This window comes from Corapipo altera, unplaced genomic scaffold, assembly GCF_003945725.1.
Source record: "Corapipo altera isolate COAL_440 unplaced genomic scaffold, ASM394572v1 57, whole genome shotgun sequence".
Classification (NCBI taxonomy): Eukaryota; Metazoa; Chordata; class Aves; order Passeriformes; family Pipridae; genus Corapipo; species Corapipo altera.
Genome location: NW_020884905.1, coordinates 8,847,845 through 8,866,192, shown reverse-complemented (window position 1 = coordinate 8,866,192; position 18,348 = coordinate 8,847,845). Strand labels below are relative to the sequence as shown.

The window sequence follows — 18,348 nt, the reverse complement described above, 5'->3', positions numbered from 1 at the left end:
CTGCTGCATAGTTTCATGTATCTATGTATTTTTGCCAACAGTTTAATTTTGTATAAAACTTAAGAAAACCTGAAATGGAAATTTTTCGCATGCCACGTTGAACTCTTCGGAGTGCACAGAACAAGGAAAAGACATCTGCCAGAAAAAAAAAAAGAAAAGAAAAAAGAAAAAAAAATTTGGCCACTACAACCAAATATGTACTTAAGAGGGGCTGAAATGGAAGCCAAGAGGAAAAGGGTCAGGTACATCAAAATAAAAGAGAGTTGTGAAAACGGGACTGTAAGTGTCAATCCATAATAAAAAAATAGTACCTAAACTTTGCTTAGATTGCCTCATCTGTAACTTGATATTAATCTGGTATTGACAAAATCTCCATGGAATATTAGCTCATCTTTTGTTTATTTCTTAAATAGTCACACATATTTTTATTATCAACATAGTTTTTCCCTGTGTAAACTGGAATAATCCTTTATAGGGAAAATGGGCCCATTCTTTGAGATATTATCTCTTTTTTAAGTATTCTTTACTCTGATGTATAGATTCCTAGTTGAATTTTTGTTCAATCCTAGGAAAATTTTACAGTTGTCCTTTCGGGGAAAGAGGAGCAGGAGAGGTTGAAAAAGGAGGAGGTATGGGCTTCTGCCCAGCGCGTTGATTTGGTGAAGGTTTTTCTTTGTTTTTGCTGCCTGATGAAGTCTCAAATGGTTGGAAGAGATACAGACTGAAATACATGAGCACTGATGGTCTCCAGAAACAGCTTTGTTATCCATGTGATGATGTTAGAAAGGTGAGCTTTGGAAGGCAGTTTACAAAGACTGCACTCATTGTCAGGGAGTGGGGTTTATTTGGCTTTTGAATGGAGGGCAAGTTTGAAAAATTCTTTATTTTTGCCCTCTATGGAAAATCTAGAGATCCTCCTTGGTTGTGACCTTGTAGCACAGTGCGTCTTGGCCAGTGGAGAGGTACCAGCCCACCAGACACTGCTTGGGCAACATGGATAAAGAATGAGGATGGGCACTGACGAGAATAGCCTAAGAATGCGCAGCTCCCCGCCTTGGGTCCCATAAGGATGAGTTTGTCACAATAAATAAATAACAAGGGGATGGTGGGGGATAGAGATTAATTGGGTGACTGTACTACCGCCAATGGAGTCTCACCATATGGTGGACATAATCCTGCTTTGCTGATGTTGGTTTACTCACCAGTGTAAAATTGCACAGAAGCCGACCTGGAGACTTTGACTAAAGCTACCAGATCTGCTTGTCACACCAGATCTGCTTGTCACACAGTTCCATCTTCACTTGCCTTATACATAAGTCAGGTTTAAAATACTGTCACCCTAAATAGTGTTGATATTGTTAAACTGAGATAGAAAATACTCTGGAGAGATACAGAGAAATAATTTTTTGTTTTTCAAAATATCTAATAAGACCAAAAAAAAAGGCAAGGTAAACAGAAGCTGGGAGTGACTGGAAATATCCCTTCTAGGTGACTTTGGATCCATTCTACCAAGTAATTTTCCACATAATGTAGTTGAAGGCTTCCTAAGCCATTGCCATTGTAATGGCCACATTGGTGGGAATGAGACTTTATTATCTCGAGCTCAAGAGTTCGGCCCTGTGCTTTTTACTCCTTTTAGTAACTGTGCCTCTTAAGGTAGATCACTTAACCTCTATGTGGCTCCTTCATCCCTGCATAAAATGAGCATAGTTATGCTCACCTTTCCCACAGAGGTGTTGTAAAGCTGAGTTTAATGTTAATAAGCTGTTTTAATTTTCAGAATAAAAGGATGTTCCATAAATATACATTAGAAGTAATAATAGTTTTAATGTATGCCATTATTTTATAACAGTGCTTTTTTAGTTTTAGAATTTTTTTAGTGGTTTGAAATTATTACAGGATCAGTTTTTATTAATTAAAGATTGACATTCGGGCAAAATCTGTTGAATTGTTCTATAAATTCAGGACCCTGTGCAGTGAGCATGCCCAAAGCCATGCTCACCTGCACTTTGGGATCATCAGTATGGCCCTTCGGCTTTTAATACAACTCTTTGATGCATGTGCTCAGAAGTTTGATAGCTTCTAAATAGAATGGTTCAAATATTTCAAAGCACTTGAGATTCGTATAGTGTGAGGCAATTTAAAATTATTGTACTGCAATTAATTTTAAATAACTGAGCACTACATATGTCTAGAAACCCGTACAGATCCAAATGGAAGCTCTCTAAAAATTGAAATGATTCAATAAATTTAAATCACTCTGAAGAAATGGATGTAAGTACTGTAAATCATTTTGTGAGGGGGATAAGCAAATTTTCTAGAAGTGAATCTGAGGGTAGAGACTCTAATTAGATTTTTTATTTTGGGGTTTATGATGATGAAATGTAGGTTAATATATATTTCCTAGGGATATGAGGGCAGCTCTTGTTGATCCATATGGTTTCTTGTAGCTCTTATATAGGCTGCGGTTTTTTTAATTCCCAAGATTACAGAAACTTAGCAATCCAACTTTGCACATATTTTTTTTCCATTACAAATATCTTTCCCTCCAAATCTGTATAAAAAGACATGAGAAAAATATTGGTCCACAGCTAGAAATGCCAAGTATATTTTTAAATGCAGCTAAAAAAAAATCCTGCAGAATTAAAACACTGTGCAGCATGGAAGCTCACATTTTGTGGAGCTGGGCTGTTCAATCAATATGAATTTTTATATGCCTCAATCACTGATTCAGGTACAACCTGTATCTGCAGGTACCAAAGTGGATTACTGGCTGATAGCTGTTCGTTAGCTTGAGCATGTTCTCTGTCCTTCCCTTACAGATGTATTAGAAAGATGCTATCTCGTGTAGGAAGGCTGCTAAAAATATTGATGCGAGACCTATTGGAAAGTAATGTCATTTCCATTGGCTTCAGCTCAGCTCCAGGAAAATCCACGTGCCGCTTCCTCCTCCCGCCACGGTTGTGTGCAGCTCCCTGTACTGTGTTCTTAGCTCCAGGATTACAATTCTTCCCAAGTACCAGAGCCAGAAATTAGAAATTAGTGCTACTCCTGGCACTCGCCTGACCCTTCCACTTCCCTGTGTCCCTAACAGCCACAGGAAAAATAGGACAGCACGGTCCCTCTTCGTGCGAGGGCTCGGCTTTGCTGTTGGCACCTGCGCTTCCTCCGGATATGTTGCCACCTCTCGGCAAATGGCTCATGAGGGTCCAACCGCTGGTATTGAGGTGTCCCAGGTCCTCAGGGTGGGACAGAGCCCTTGGTGGTTGAGGGAACTGCTCTGCCAAGCCGGTCCTAGTCATTGTGGTCTGGGGAGAAAATCTATTTTGGAATTTGTTCCATGGTTGATGGGCTCTTCCTGGGCGGAGGAGCCATGGAAAGCAAGAGGGGCCCCTCGGCAGGGTCTTCCTTAAGACCTTACCTTACTTTTAGACAGTTGTCATTATCTTTGTCTAAAGGTCATGGCTAAATTGAATAAAAGGAAAGCTGTGTGTTCCTGTCGATGCACAATGGCAGTATTGACTTTCCTAATCCAGTTTGCTGAGGGGTGAGAGAATTAAATTAGATATCTAAGCACAGAAATTGAGAGCCTTTGAAAACAAAGATAAGGAGACAGCCTGTATTTTCCTTTTCCTGGGAGCTCTGGGCTCAAGATTTTGCAGGTGTGTCATCTGATCCATGGCTTGCATCGATCAAAACTGTGCCAATGCATATTTAATTAGCAAGGGGACCCTGGATGCATTATGGCCATCATCCCTATATTGAATGGACTGTCAGACTTTCTGAATGCCTCCCCACCCCCCCGCTTCGTTGTTTGGGGAGCTTCTGCATTTTGTCTGAGCAGCTAAAAGTTTCTTTGTTTTTAGCTGGTGATGCATACAGCACCACTGAGGAGAATACAAACAAGTAAAGTCCTAAAGTGTTTATTTTGTCTAGGAAAAAGGGCTGAACCAATTTGAATCCTTTGGGTAACGGATTTTTGTATCTCTTGGAATTAAAAAAACACAGTCGAACGATGTTTACTTTAAGAATATTTTATTATAACAAATAAAATCTGTGCTGTGGGATTTCTTAAGGAAGCCTTTGATGACAATTTGAATTAAGTCAAAATTAACGTTTGCTACTGCAAAGGAATAAATAGAAAATGTTCCAGAAATGAATCAGTAAGCAGGAATCAAAGGCTGTAAACTGTTTTAAAAACAAACATTTAGAAGTGAATCAAATACTTGTTTGTAATATCAAGGAACAAGTATGGGAATACACAGATTCCCCACATTCTAGGCTATCACACGATAGCAGTAAATCATTCATGGACTTGTGAGAACAAAGAAAGTTGATTTAAAATGAAACCATTTTGATACAGCTTTAGGGTCTCGCAGCCTCTCAGTGAAGTTTCACATTCCTATTTCCAGCGAGGAGGAAAGTAACGGGGAATTTCTGTGGCCAAAAAAAGTTAGGCAGGGAGTTGTGGAGATCTTTGTTTGCATCCACCTTGGTACAAAGCCGCCCCAGCAGACAGAGTGTTGCCTGATAAACAGATGTAATACACAAAGTGTGCTTACAATACCGAGCAACAGACTGTGGGCACATGTTTTGGGCTCATTCAAACTCATCAGCATAGTCTCGCTGGCTGTTTTGTTGCTAGTCTACTTATGGGGTAGCTTAGGAGCGTCTTACTGGTGAAGTAACAAGAAGGGGTTTTTTTGCCACAAAAGTTTTGTGGCAAGGGCTGATGGGAAAATCATTTGCATACATCTTGTTACAAAGGCTGACTACTTCCTGGCTTAGACAAAGTGTTGCCTGATAAACAGACTTAACACACAAATGTCTGTCTGGAATAAACAACAGCAAGCTTTGATTTACATTTCCATTATCAAAGATAATCTCTTTCCCAGTGTACAGGAATTAAGAGTCCTCGTCTTATAAAAAAAAAACAACCAGGCTGGCACCACAGGGATTTTACCACTGCAGAACCTCCTTGGAGAGCCATGGGGATGGGGCACAGAGTACAGGGGGTATGCAATAAAACTGGAAATCTGGTGTGGGCATGTACATGTGTGATGGTGAGGTGGATGATAATGAAGCACTTTGAACTCTCTATAAAAGTTGACTTGAAAGCAATGGCTGGAGTGAAAGGGAGAGCCAGGCCTTCCTTAAAAGAAATAGTAGTAGCCACCAAAATAGCCATAAATAATAATTGTAACATATATGGAGCGATCCCTATGTGTTTACATTATAATGTGTAATGAAGGAAAAGTGAGTGTAAAAAAACTCCAGTTCTGGTCCTGGTTTCTGTTTGTAAATCCCATAGGCTCACCACATAAAGGAGCATGATTTAAATTATTTTTTTTAACATATATAAATCTTTGGTAGAATCTATGCCCAAAATTATAGATGAAAAATTTATTGCATGAACACAACCCAGCCATATAAATTTTTTATTACAAATAGGACTCTGAAACTTGAATAAAATATGTCAGTTTATTATACAATATCCCCCCCACCAAAACACGATATGAATGGAAAATTTAACTTGTGCACTTCTGTGAGGTGCTGGGCTGGCTGTGGAGGAGAGGAACCCGCTTTATTTCACTGCAGAGCAGGCTCAGCATGGGGAATGGCAGCACTGCCTTGCTCATCTGGCATCACTGGTAATTTTTTTACTCCATTACGTGGGGATCACCTTTACTGTTTCCAGGATAGATGTGTCTGCACCTGTGTTAGCTCACAGGCTGCTCAAAAGGCACAGCTTCTGCTTGGGAGTGGCTCTGCAGAGGTAAAAAATGATCTTGACATCTATTAATTTGGTTTGCGCAGAGCAACAGACAGTGGGGTCACTGCCACCCCAGTGAATGCAAAGCTGGATTCAGCATGCCCTGGGACACACAATGTGTTTTTGGGAGTGCTCAACAGAGTGTTCCATTTCTCCCAAGTCAGGCAGCCATGGAGTGGTTTAGCACTGGGAAGTGCCATGACATTCGAAACAGGCTTTTTTGGTGGAGGGGTATAACAACTCTACACCGTCTGTGTCACGGTCTACAAAAAAGAACAACATTGTCAGTCTGTTGACATTGGTCCTGTCCACAGGCCAGACTTTCCTGGGAAGGTTTTATTCTTTCCAAACAATGGAGCTCTCCCTTCCAGCGCCGCGAGCCCTGCTTCCATGCAGCCGTCGTGCAGCCCAGCTGGAGCTGTGTTCCTGCTGCAGCTGAAAAGGAAAACTGCATATTGAAAAGTCCAGAGCTTCCATCCTGGAGCTGAAGGTCCCTGCCTGCGTATGGTTTGGGATCAGGCAGACCTGGGGCTCAAGCGTAACCACCTCGGTCGTGCTGGGGTAGCATATGCTTAAGGAGCAGATCCAAAGAGGAACAGAGAATAGCGATGTGGTAGGAAATGCTACTTTGAAAAACTAGCCTGTTTTGTTGGTTGGTTTTTTTTTCCTTTATCCCTTAATCATAGTTGATTCTTGGAAGTAGAGAGTAAAATAGCTTCAATATGTTTTTTTATCCTGTTTACCATGATTACGGTTGATACCAGATCCCCTTGAGCTTTGCTTGCCCAGTAACCTTGACTCCAGTGCACAGACTCACTCAAACTCTGGCTAACTCAGGGTTAAAAATTCCAACCACTAACTTTTCTCTAACTAAAAAAGCCCCCAAATAAAACCCATTGTGCTATTCAAGGTTAAGCTTCCTTAAACATAAAACTAGATTCCTTGGTGATTTTTTTTTTAATCAGCAATCTTAATAGTGGTTCCTCACTATAATATTTCCAACTCCATCTGAAATCATTTAAATCCTCCCCTTAATAACATGCACTTTATTGTAATATACAGATTCTTTGGCTTCCTACCAGCCTTAGCTTAAGGCACCAATGAAACTCATTGCCGCAGGGGGCCGTGGATTCAAGAGGGGCTTGCATCTACTGTATATTTTGTTTTGTATGTTTTCCAATGGCTCTAATTATTGCAGGTGGTAGAATTTAACTGGCAGTGTTGTTGCTAAAGAAAATAGGCATAAAGTGTATACTGTTTTGCAGAGTGGCTATCAACTATATAGAAAAGAGAAAATCAAATGAATTGTTAAACTGCTCTATAGTAAGTGATTTTATTGATTTAATGCAAATGCTTATGAAAACGATCTTCCATTTATATCAATTATGTATGGGCAAAAATTAATTTATTCCTACGGTCACCTGTTTGGCTAACTGACTCAGCAGGACAGACATTCCCCCTCACGTTGTAGCCGAACCTGCAAAACACAGAACATTCAGAAAACTGGAATTTGAAAGTTTCCATGTGCAAAACAACAAAAAAGCCCCGACGGGAGTTAGTGCCAACTGCTGAAAAAGCAGAGAGCGAGCGGTGGAGACTGAGCAAGACTCCCTCGTCCTAGGCAAGACTGTAAAACACAACGACTCTGATTTTGCCAATCCCTTAACCATGTGGCGGCACATTTATATGTACCGGATCATCTGCGGCATCTGAATAAAATCAGGGAAGTAAAATTCTGCATATAAACATTTTGGCTAAGTGCCTTAACTCAGTCTTCTTATCTGGGGTTTCCACAAGATGCCACCTTGCATAACAATGCTGAGCATACGCTTGCCCAGTACATGTTTTCGGTAGCCTCCCGTGATCCCTACTGCAGTGTAGAGTGGCTTTAATTCTACCTCATCCTGCATTTTACTGTGTTTCTCCATGAAGAATAGTGCTTAAAGCCTTCGTTGTCTTTTTTTTTTTTTTTTTAAGAAATTAAAATTTAATTTAAGCAGAAAGGGGAGGGTTACAGGAAAACAGAATTAGGAAAAATGTTATCGCAGTAGCCAGGGTAATAAAAGAAGAAAGTTAAGATTCAGTGTGCAAACAAATGTCCTATGGCCAGTGGAGCATCTCTTATGCCACTAGCCTTGGTGTTGGAAAAACAGCACTCAGTGCAAACAAAAGTACTTTGTTTCCCAAAATCCAGGAGCAGCTCGGGCTGTGTGTGCTGCCCACCGGCTGCAGGGCTGTGCTGGAGCCAAGGTGCCAGTGCCGAGCCCAGTTCTTGCCGCTGCCACAAAGCCATTCCCTGGATTGTTTCAAATTTTGAAAGGAAAACATGTTTTGAGTCCCATATTTCAGCAGCAACTTTTCCAAATCTAATAAATTTTTGTGAAATTCTGAGCCTACTTTAAACATAAAGCCCAAAGGCTGATTGAGCCATGGCTGGCTGAAGGGAAAGAAAAACCTAAAATATAAGCAAAAACCTAATGCCTGCCCTGTAAAATTAAATCCATTGAATGTTGACTTTAAATGTTAACTAAATATTTTACATTCCTAATATTTTACCTTTGTTTCTACCTTTGCGGTATCGGAAACGTGAAACTTCTTGCCAAAATCAAGTGTCCAGAATATAACAGCACTGTGCATGTTACCCCACAGTCTATGTGCTGGCACTGATTTGAGCTATCAGGGAAAGATAACCCAGAAGATTAATATTTTGAAACAAAATTGCATGAGTGAGAATATTTTTTTTCACTGAACTTCATCAGAGAAATTATTAAAAATAAAAAATACAAAAGAGAGAAAATGGATTCTGGACACACTGGGAAATATAGCATTTTTAGGAGAATTTCATTATTTTAAATAGAAGTACCAGGACTGACGCTTTCTTGGCTAAATATTCTGAATGTTTATAATCTGAAATTTATCAATTTTTGTTTCGGGAGTGCTTTTTTTTTCACTTATAATTTTTAATTTATACAAGATTGTCCTCTAAGCTTCTGAATGATACCTAAAACAGACAGTCAGCAGGTAAAAAAAAAAATTTGAATATTTAAAATAGGCATTTTCTTTATAGTGCTCTGCAGTAATTAAAATCTTCATTTGCTTAAAAGCAAGGAACCTTTTTAGAGCAATAAATTAGCATTGCTTGACCCAAGGTCACTAGTAGTACTGCTTCTTCCAGCGCTATTAATACCTCAAAGAAAAAGAAGGGGTGGTGTTATGACTCTGTTGCAATAGAAGTAAGATTTTCAATTTAATCACAGTTAAGTGTCGTGACCTTTTGATCTTGCACTGACTTCTCACTGAAATGTGGTCAGATTTCAGACAGCTAATTCCAAACTCTGCAAAGTCAAGGTGAAGTCAGAAAATAGGTTTGTCATGATTAGGGGTGGGTTTGAGGCAGTAACAAGCGGGTTCATTGCCTAAGTTTTGTTTCACAGCAAAAACTTTTTATGGAATCGGTAAATTACAGAACAATTCCTGCGGAAAGAAAATAAAATTGTATTAATTGCAAAAACAGTAATTTGAGGAATTTTTTAAAAAAAATTTTTTTCCACAGGTAAAGGGACTTTTTTTCCCCAATTCATAGTGACAGAAATAATTAAGAAGGAAAATACTGTTTGACTAAAGCTTCTACTAAGAATAATTCTTGGACCAAAGAGCAATCATCTTCACATAAAGTAGAGTTAATAAAATGTAAAAATGCAAAACACTCATATTTACACATGAAAGTAATTTTATTATTTTAGGCAAATAAATTGTGCTCATTGGAGAGTGTTAGCTGGAGTTTGTAGGATTCTTTACACAAGTTCTAAAGCAGGTCATCCAGTAGCTGGTCTCATTTATCCCACTGCAGTTCACCACCAACACCATACATTTTAGGGATCCTGTAGCACTGTAACCACTGTGAAAGTACGCCAAAAACCAGCTCTTTTCTCAGTTTTGCAGATTTTGTTCCAGAAATGTGTAGCCAAAAATCTCCACGACTTTATGGGGTTGCTTAGTTACCTTTCTATGCCTGATTGAAGATATGTTTTGAGACTTTACTATGTGTTGGAGTAAGGCTCTGGTTTGTATACAACATAGAGGCTGCATTATAAAAAACATGTAGGAGAGTAATTTAAACATGCCTTCTTTAAAAAGAAGGATTCTCAAAGCTTAATTTATGCTTACACACACCCCAAGCACTCTGTGTAGTGCTGTAAACAAGATTCCCTTTTTTTTTTTTGCTTACAAACATATTACCTGGGCACGGGACTTTTGCATTATCATGTCCTAGTGCAACACTCCTGTGCTTAGTTTGTACTCTCAACCTTTTGAGGAAGTCTGGCGCCTCTGATCTATTTTCCATAGCAGACCCTGTAATTTTTGGCTGTATTTTATGTTTTTCAGATTCAAGTCAATCTGAAAGTCCCAGCCAGCCAAGTGAAGCTGATATTAAGGACCAGCCAGAAAATGGTAAGTTCTTACCTGCTGCTCCTACTTTGGGATATTAAAACAGCCCATATTTATAAAGATTTTTTTTTCCCCATGCCTAATATAAAAAGATTATTCAGAATAATTGACATGGGACAGCTACAAAGAGGGTGTGCACTCTCCTCATAGTTAAAATGCTACTGATTCACTGATCTCAGGCAGCATTTGTTTCTCCAGTCCTGGAGAGAGAATTTTTTTCCTTTAAAAATAATTTTAATTAGGGAGATGCTATTACAGAGCCTGCTGTATGCAACCCTTATCCTTATTCCTACATAGCAAAGGCTTTCAGTCCCTGGGCCATGAGTCAGGACCTCCTAGGGGTGTGTGTTTCATCACTTTTGGCTTTCTCTATGTGCTTTTAACTACTTTTTGTTTACTGATGCTCTCACATGACACACTGAAGTACTTGCTCAGGCAGGTGCCACTGCAGGGCTGTTACAGGTGCTACTATAGATTGTATTTTTTCATCATGATGCTTTAAAGTTTGTAGATACCATGAGTAAACAGGTCAGGGTGTCTCAACTATAGTTCCTTGCCCCTTCTTCTCTCCGTGTTCTCAATACCGTGGTTTCAGGTGGCAGCAGCTTGAGCTTATTTGGAAGCAGCAGCAGGACTGTGACTTTTGGGAACACTAGCATTCTTTGGACTGACACAGTTTTAAAGTAGAAGCAATAGCTTCTAGTGAACCAATGGTTTGCTTTGTAAAGCAGCCTGAAAAAAAATCATTCAATAATAGTGAATTTCTGTAGGGACTGTATGTGAAAGGATAAATATGTGTGTAATAGAACAGCTTCTCTTCCTTTTTGTGTTTAACTAAGGTAGCCCTCAACAATTTTTTTTGGCCCATGGGCAACTGACTTTTGTTTTACTACTTATATTTAGAGTTTAGAATGTCTCCCAAAGTGAAAGTGATTATTATTACTAGTTTTTCTTGACTTTTCTTATCCATAACCAGACTTTTTTTGTAAGACCTAAATGTAGATTGGGGGATCCACTGTACCGGGGTCTGCTCTGCATATATAGAAAAGAATTTATGTGAAGGTTTATGCCCCTGAACCCTGTCACAATTTTTGGAATGCGTAAATTCATGTAGAAATATTGTATCTATAATAATACAGCTGTGATTTCCCTTTCACAGAGCAACAAACAGCTTTTGCCTTAAATTCCTTCAGCTGTATATATGTTCAGTGTGTGTTTTGGGGGCTTCATTAGCCACTGAACAAGGGAGAGTGAAGCTGAAGGGCTACATTTGCATCCAAACTGCGTTTGGATTAGGGTTTCAACAGGAGATAAAATTAAGGGGAGAAGAAGATGTTTAGGTACATAAAAACCTTTAAATTACCAGCATGTATCATAGGACATAGAACATAGGGCTTATTGGCCTGGTAAGATTTTGGCTTTCGGAGTTCCTGTATTTCCTCACATTAAATATGAAAGGTTTCATATTTTGATAGATTTTGTGCTTTTCATCCAAACATACCATCTTAAAACATTGCTGTTGTTTCTGAAAGACAGTGCCTAATTTCCCTTATCAATCCTTTTCACAGAAATTTTAATTTGTAGCCAAAGGATTGCAAGGTTAAGAGAAGAACTGACTAAACTGTGATTTTCGTTCTGCCAATTCTGCCAGGGTTTTTTTATGGGGAATATGTTGCCTGTGTTTATTAAATCATATTTTAATTTAGAATGTATTAGGCACCAAGCATGTTATTATTTTGTGTTTAAATAATATTCTTTCACAGCTATTAAAGCTCAGTTCTTCTTACCCTGCAGTTTCTCAGTCTTAACGAAGACTGTTACTCAATAACTGCCCCGAAAAGCAGCAATGTCAGTGTTTAATAATGTAAAATCTGTAAGAGCCTAGTGAAATGAAATATCTCTGATTTGGAGCCTGAGTCTTCTTTGTAAAACAATCTTTGAGTGAATTCTTGGAACTTTGCTGGTGACCTGCAAAAGGTACTTTTTTTTTTTTTTAATAAACAGGAAAAGGTTTTTTCTTTTTTTCTCAGTTTTACTAAAGGGTATTTTTCCTTACCACAGCAGCAGCCTCCTCACTGATAACGCACCTTTTGCACTGCCTGTGTGGGAGATTTTCTTTACCAGTGTATTGGCCCTAAAGGGGTTGTTCCCCCCGAGCAGGCACTGAGCTCATTCCCAGCACACACAGCCCCCAGCTCGAGGGTACCCGGCGTGTAGATCAACACAGATCTGCAGCTCTTATCTCCTGAACGTGAGGATGAAAGCAAAACTGCAGGCTTTAGAAAATGAAAAACTGCACGCACAGAAACGGACACAATAAATCATATTAACTGCGTTGTTCTACACTTGCTGTAGACCCACTTCCACAGGGCCTGATCCAAATCTCTCTGGAGTCAATGGGAGGCTCGTAATTGATTTTACTGAGAGTAAGAATGAGCCCACACAGAGAGGAATGTTTTATTTTTTTTTAAATCAAAGAAAAATAGTATAGTGAATAATCTTATTCCCCCTGATGCCAACAGTGGAATGACCAGATTGGGGGCAGATTTAGAAGCATTTTGCATGTGTTTCTGGAAAGCACAAAGAAGTGTATCAATTCAGCACTACCTTTTCCATGCATGCATTCCTTCATTTTAAAAAAATAAATCTTTAAAGGCCTTGTGAGGGTTATACAGCCTCTCTACTTGCCTGTTAATATCCTTTCTGTTCCACTCCATAAATTCTAGAGCTATTTATTATACACATATATTTTGCATACCTTGAGTAATGTAGGTTCAGAAGGGTCAACTATACAGCCCTGAAAAAGAAGGCCTCCTACTACAAATTTTAATTTATCATTCTAAATTGTATATGTTGTTTTGGAAAGCCTGTATATCTAACCTTCATTAAAGTGAAGTTCAAGGGGAAAAAAAGCTCTTCTTTTTTTAAAACCACTCCTTTTCTTCTAGTGGGGTTTACAGTCACATTTTCTGGAGCAGAATCATCTCAGGCAGAGAAGATGGTGACATTTTCTGTTCTCAGTGGTGGCTTCAACACCAATTCTTACCTTTCCTTCAGCCTTCATGAAACTAGAATAGTTTTCAGGCAGTCACTTACCTGATCACTAATGCAAAAATTTACAGAAATATTGAACATTTAATTATTTCCTAGAGAAAGAGAGAGACACCTAGCCTGATGGCCACGAAAAGCAAACATGCAGGCGAGACTGGGCTCGTTGGTGCAAGCATGGTCCAAGGTCCAGATGCTTTGTCCTGGAACTGGGGGTGAAACTAGCTCATACCCACAGGGTGTGCACAGTGCTGCTCCCTTAGCAAGGGAAAGAGCTTTTTGGGGAGAGGCAGAAAGCCCAGAATTTCTCTGTTTGTTATATGGGTGAGTAGATTTATGGGAGGCCAGCAACTTCATCTGAAAGGCAGGAGCATGTCCTGATGCCCTCATATTTTGCTCAAATGAGGTTTTTTCTGACCAGCTGGGTGGAACACCCATGTGGAAAATTCCCCACTTTTGTAGTTGCCTGATGGTATGTAAAAGCTTCATTTCAGTTGGCACTGCAAAGTGATTTTGCAATTCACCCAATCAAAAAAAAAAAAAAGATTATTGATTTTAAAAGCTTGTTAAATGCACTGGTTTGGTGTTGTATTATATAAACAAACTAGGTTTTCTGTGAAGTGAGGATGACAAAATGGGTAGTCTGATGTAGTGAAGTGACTGCATGCCTGGGGATCAGGAACAACTGAATTCCCAGCTCAGCACTGCCGTGGACTCTCTCAGGCTTTTATTCTCACTTTCAGTTGTGGAAACAACTATCAGATAGATTTTCTTTTTGTAAGTAGGATTATTTTAAACTTTTGTAGGAAAACCTTTTGCTCTTTTTGTCTGCAAAGAGGGGATATTTGTGACTCTAGCTTTCAGAGAGTATTAGAAGTCAAATCCTGCTCTGCTCCAGCAGGAGTTTAACTCTGGAGAAAGGCAGGGAGGATGTAGCACAGAGTGGTTAATAACTGTGGGACAGAGCTGTGCTGCTGCTGTCAGTAAATGGATGTCAGGCATTCACATAGTGATGTTTGTGTTTGATGTGGTGGCACTGGTGAATTAATAACTGCAGCGTAAAGGTGCACACCAAGTGTGCTGTGAAAGCAGGAGAATGTTGTGTCATTTTCGACAGGCTACTGATGGCTCTCAAGCAGGTGGGATTGTGATTTGGTAACTCAGAGTTGGTAATACAGCACTTCAATTGTAGATTAGCAAGTTCTTTTTAAAGAACTTGGTAAATTCTCCCATTTAAAGTGAGCAAAGTAACATTCATTATTACAGCTGATTGCAAAAGAGTGCCAAATCCATTGCTCAGACAACTTCTGTAGAGGGAGAGACATTTTTCTAAAAAAATAAAAATGTTTAATGCCCAAACCAAATGCTTTTTAGCTTTAATGTTTTCTCACTGCTTTGAGCTGCAAGTACCTTAACAGCACTACAGGAAATGAAAGGCACATTGTTCTTCGTAGCATTAAAAAAAAAAAAAAAAAAGAAAAAAGAAAAACAATGATGCACCGTAACTCACAGAACTCGTTTTTCAAGCCCGCAGTAATTACACTGGACTTGTAAATATCATCTCTGAATTCTTTGCTAAAGTAGGGCTGGACTTGAGTATGAAACCTTAAAAAAATGTTCAAGTATATGCTAAAAACATAAAGGAAGAAATTCTGTTCCTTGAACTGTGAGGGAAAGAGAAAGCAACAGTGGGAACATATGCAAAGAGAAGTTTCCTTTTCTTCTTCTCTAGGCAAAGCTGGTCATGGAAGGCATGATACAGCTTTGGCTGCAAGGGAGGAGGGGATTATGTGTGGAAAGACCTCTCTGCCCTAACTAACAGGCTGCAGAGTCCAGTCCTCTGAGAATGGCTTCTTTCTGGTCCCAAAACTTGGCCTTCGTGTTCCATGCAGTGTGGTGGCTTCAGGCAGTGGAACTGGTGCCCACCTGGTCCAAGGGTTGGGCATTTTTGGATGCAGAGTTCACATTTCAAACCCTCCTCTCAAGCTGAGATAGGCAGAATTGCTCTTTGTGGTTGTCCCCATCATTCAACTACTGTGTAAGTTAAACAGTAGCTGAAAGACCTCCAATTCCTTCAGCAGCTGAATTTTTAACAATTAGAAGCATTCTGCCTTCCAAGGCCATCCCTTTGCTCAGGTCATGCCTCCATGCCTGACCTCCTGTCCCCACAGCTTCAGGTAGAGTCCAGCTGCCTCACAGGCTCTCACAGCTGTGACTGAACTTGACACCAACTCCCCAAGAAGGTGCTTAAGGTGTCTGGGGGATTGGTTGTCTCTGGATAAGCCCCTCAGCTCCCACCTGAGGAGTGCACGGACACCAGAGTTCTCTGAACACACAATGCTGAAACTGGTGCTGTTAGAAAATACGTGGTCTCAGATGACTAACATTCCTGAAACACCTCATTTGCAGCAGATAACTGAGCCTTGCAGAGAAAGTTTTCTATCAGTTACAGCTGCAAAGGCGGTAATACAGTAACGGCAGCTTTTATTAGTGTTCTTGTTCATAGGATTATTTGCATCAGAATCTTATAAATGCAAGAAGACTCTCCTCTCTTGTTTACAGAGCCATGCTGAGGAGTTATCACAGCCTGAGGGACTAATCTAAAATTAACTTTCTTCAGAAAAAGCTTTTAAAAAAAAGCCCTTAGCATTTTCAATAAGGAATCTCATCACTGGCGCTGAAGTCAAAGCTCCTGGTGATGTCAGCTTGTTTGCACCTTTGTAACTTGCCAGGACCAAATTCTGAACAGATTTGCACCCTTATGGATCACGTTGTCTGCCGGGAACAGCAGTGGCAAAATTTGTCCAGGCTTGGAAGCTGGGGCCAAGCTGGGGAGCACTGGTGGGGCTGGTTTCTGCCTTCCTGTGATCTGGGCAGGATGGGCTGTTGATTCTAACAGGACCCATCAGCCAACAAAGGTCTGATGAGATCCAACCTGTATTTCGTCACCCTGTGAGAGAGAGTTCATGTAGGCAACTCTGAGAGCCAGCGTTTCCCAAGGAAACAAAAGCAGATATGTCTGCTTATAAATTTAACTTATGTGTAGTGTAGTCTTGCATTTTTTTCATGTTATTTCATTACAGATAGATCCCAACAAGTACTAGAAATAAAGTATTTTAATCATAATAGTCTAGAAGTGGAACTTTGCAGCATCCAGGTGTATTTCCCAGACAGTTTAATGATGCCATGAAGAAGCATCTGAATAATTAGAAAAGAAAACACAAATTTTCCTTGTATTACCATATTCTCTTTTGTGGTCCAGATTGTGAGGCACAGTTAGACCATTTTCAGGATTTAGTGGGCCCTCTGATAGGCTCAGGGTTTAGCCTGCTTATCAGAAGCTGGCACTCTCTTGAGGGGACCCAGTGAAGGCAACTGTGAAGGGTGTTAACTATCAATCTGGCAAGATCCATGATCGTCAGTCGGGGTCAGTTGTGCTGCCTCTGTTGGGGCCAAGTGGAGACCCTTCCTCATTGGTGACCTACAGTGTTTGAGACTTGGGGATTGACAGAGGACCTCAGTTTTCCCTGTTGCTAACCATTAACCTTCACAAGCAAAGCATTCCCACAAAAAATTCATCCAAGGCGAGTATGACAGGAAATATTCAAAGCATGAAATGAATGCTTATAGCATGACAAAGCAGTGCTTGAAAGACATGAAACGTTCATTACGCTTGGAGTGGCTGAGTGCTGCAAAGGAAAGGAGAAATAAAAATGTGGCTCGAATATATATTTTTATTTCTCCATGTGTGTGTACAGAAAAAAGGCAATGAACCTTTCCAGTGGATAAGGTGCATAAATACAGCTGCGATTATTCTAAGTCTTTTCAAAATATATTTTTATTCTGTTACTCCATTCCATTCCTTTCCATGAATCTTTATCCATGAGATAACAGCAAGGGCCATCTAGAGGGCAACTGGGAAATGGGAAGGACAGAAGCCTCCACTTAGGAAGCTCCCAAGCTTGCCTCTGCAGGGCCAAGGATCTTCTTTGCCTTGAGGGGACCTCAGTGCCAGGTCACTGCCCCCTCTTCTGTGGCAGCAGCCATGGCATCCTCTTCTACCCGTGTCCCACCTTTGCAAGGCAAGAGGTGCCTTAGGACTCACTTCAACCAGTCCAGTGTCCTGGACTCAGATGCTCGACCTGTGAGCAATCTCTAGTTTTCATTACAATTGGATTTTTTCCTATCTTCTTGAGAGACTTGCTGTTTAATTAACAGCTGAGAGCTGGGTTATGTCAGAGTAATTGTGACTGCCAGAGCGGACCACAGACTGAAGAATGCTTTGGAACACCACAGTTGCCCACCAAGAAGCTGGGCACTTAGGGAAAGGACTTCATTTGTGGTATGGGCATAATTTTAATTTCTGTTGAGTAGAGAGGGGAGTTTATTAGTGGAAAGAGGATATGATGCCAAGGTCTAACTTGCAAAACAAAACTCCAAACCTATCTATTTGTCTTTCTATGTAAAAATTCCCTAATGCTTAGTAATGTAAGACAAAGGGAAAATTTTACTTGCAGGAAAATTGCCTTCCACAATAACCAAGAAAAAAAACACAAAACGCCCACACCAGAGCAGCATGATCCAAAATGTGAACTTTTTACGCCTCCCCAACCTTCTAGGTTAGGCTTCCTACCAAGTGATCTTTTATTATCAACATGATATACCCTTGACATAATTTGGCGCAGTAAAGCTTCTTCTGCTGAACTCGTGATTTCATTTACTAGATCTGATGAAAGTTCTGTGAACCACGTAAAATGTGATAATTAGTAGTTTAATTCTTTTAGGGTGTGCGTATTAATTGAAAAAGCTTGAACTATAAATACAGGGCCTGTGGATAAAAGCACCCTCTGAAATCAGTCGCTTACCCAAAGTATTCATTACTTCACATCTATTTAGGTGGTGTCTTTGTGGCAGTGCCAGTCGGCTGTGGCAGAGTGGGAACCCTCCACTCAGAGATCACAACAGTAAAATCCAGCCCAGCTCACCGCTGCTCTCCTGCGAGCGGAAGTACTCCCTGGCCAAAATTTTGTCTTCTGTGGTCAAACCACTGGAAGTTAAAAAGGTGTGCCGGGAGCTGT

The 18,348-nt window shown here is 40.1% G+C and overlaps 1 protein-coding gene across 17 annotated transcripts in view; it reads left to right on the top strand.

Moving 5' to 3' along the window:
- The window catches only part of NFIA (nuclear factor I A), a 413,178-nt gene that overhangs the window by 287,446 nt on the left and 107,384 nt on the right, over positions 1-18,348 (top strand). For 16 of the 17 annotated variants that reach the window (XM_027651688.1, XM_027651700.1, XM_027651699.1 and 13 more), the window contains one exon: positions 10,160-10,225. The exons of the other annotated variant lie outside the window; for it this stretch is intronic. In XM_027651688.1, the coding sequence (XP_027507489.1) occupies positions 10,160-10,225 (66 nt within the window). The remainder of the gene's footprint in view (positions 1-10,159; positions 10,226-18,348) is intronic. 17 annotated transcript variants of the gene reach the window in all.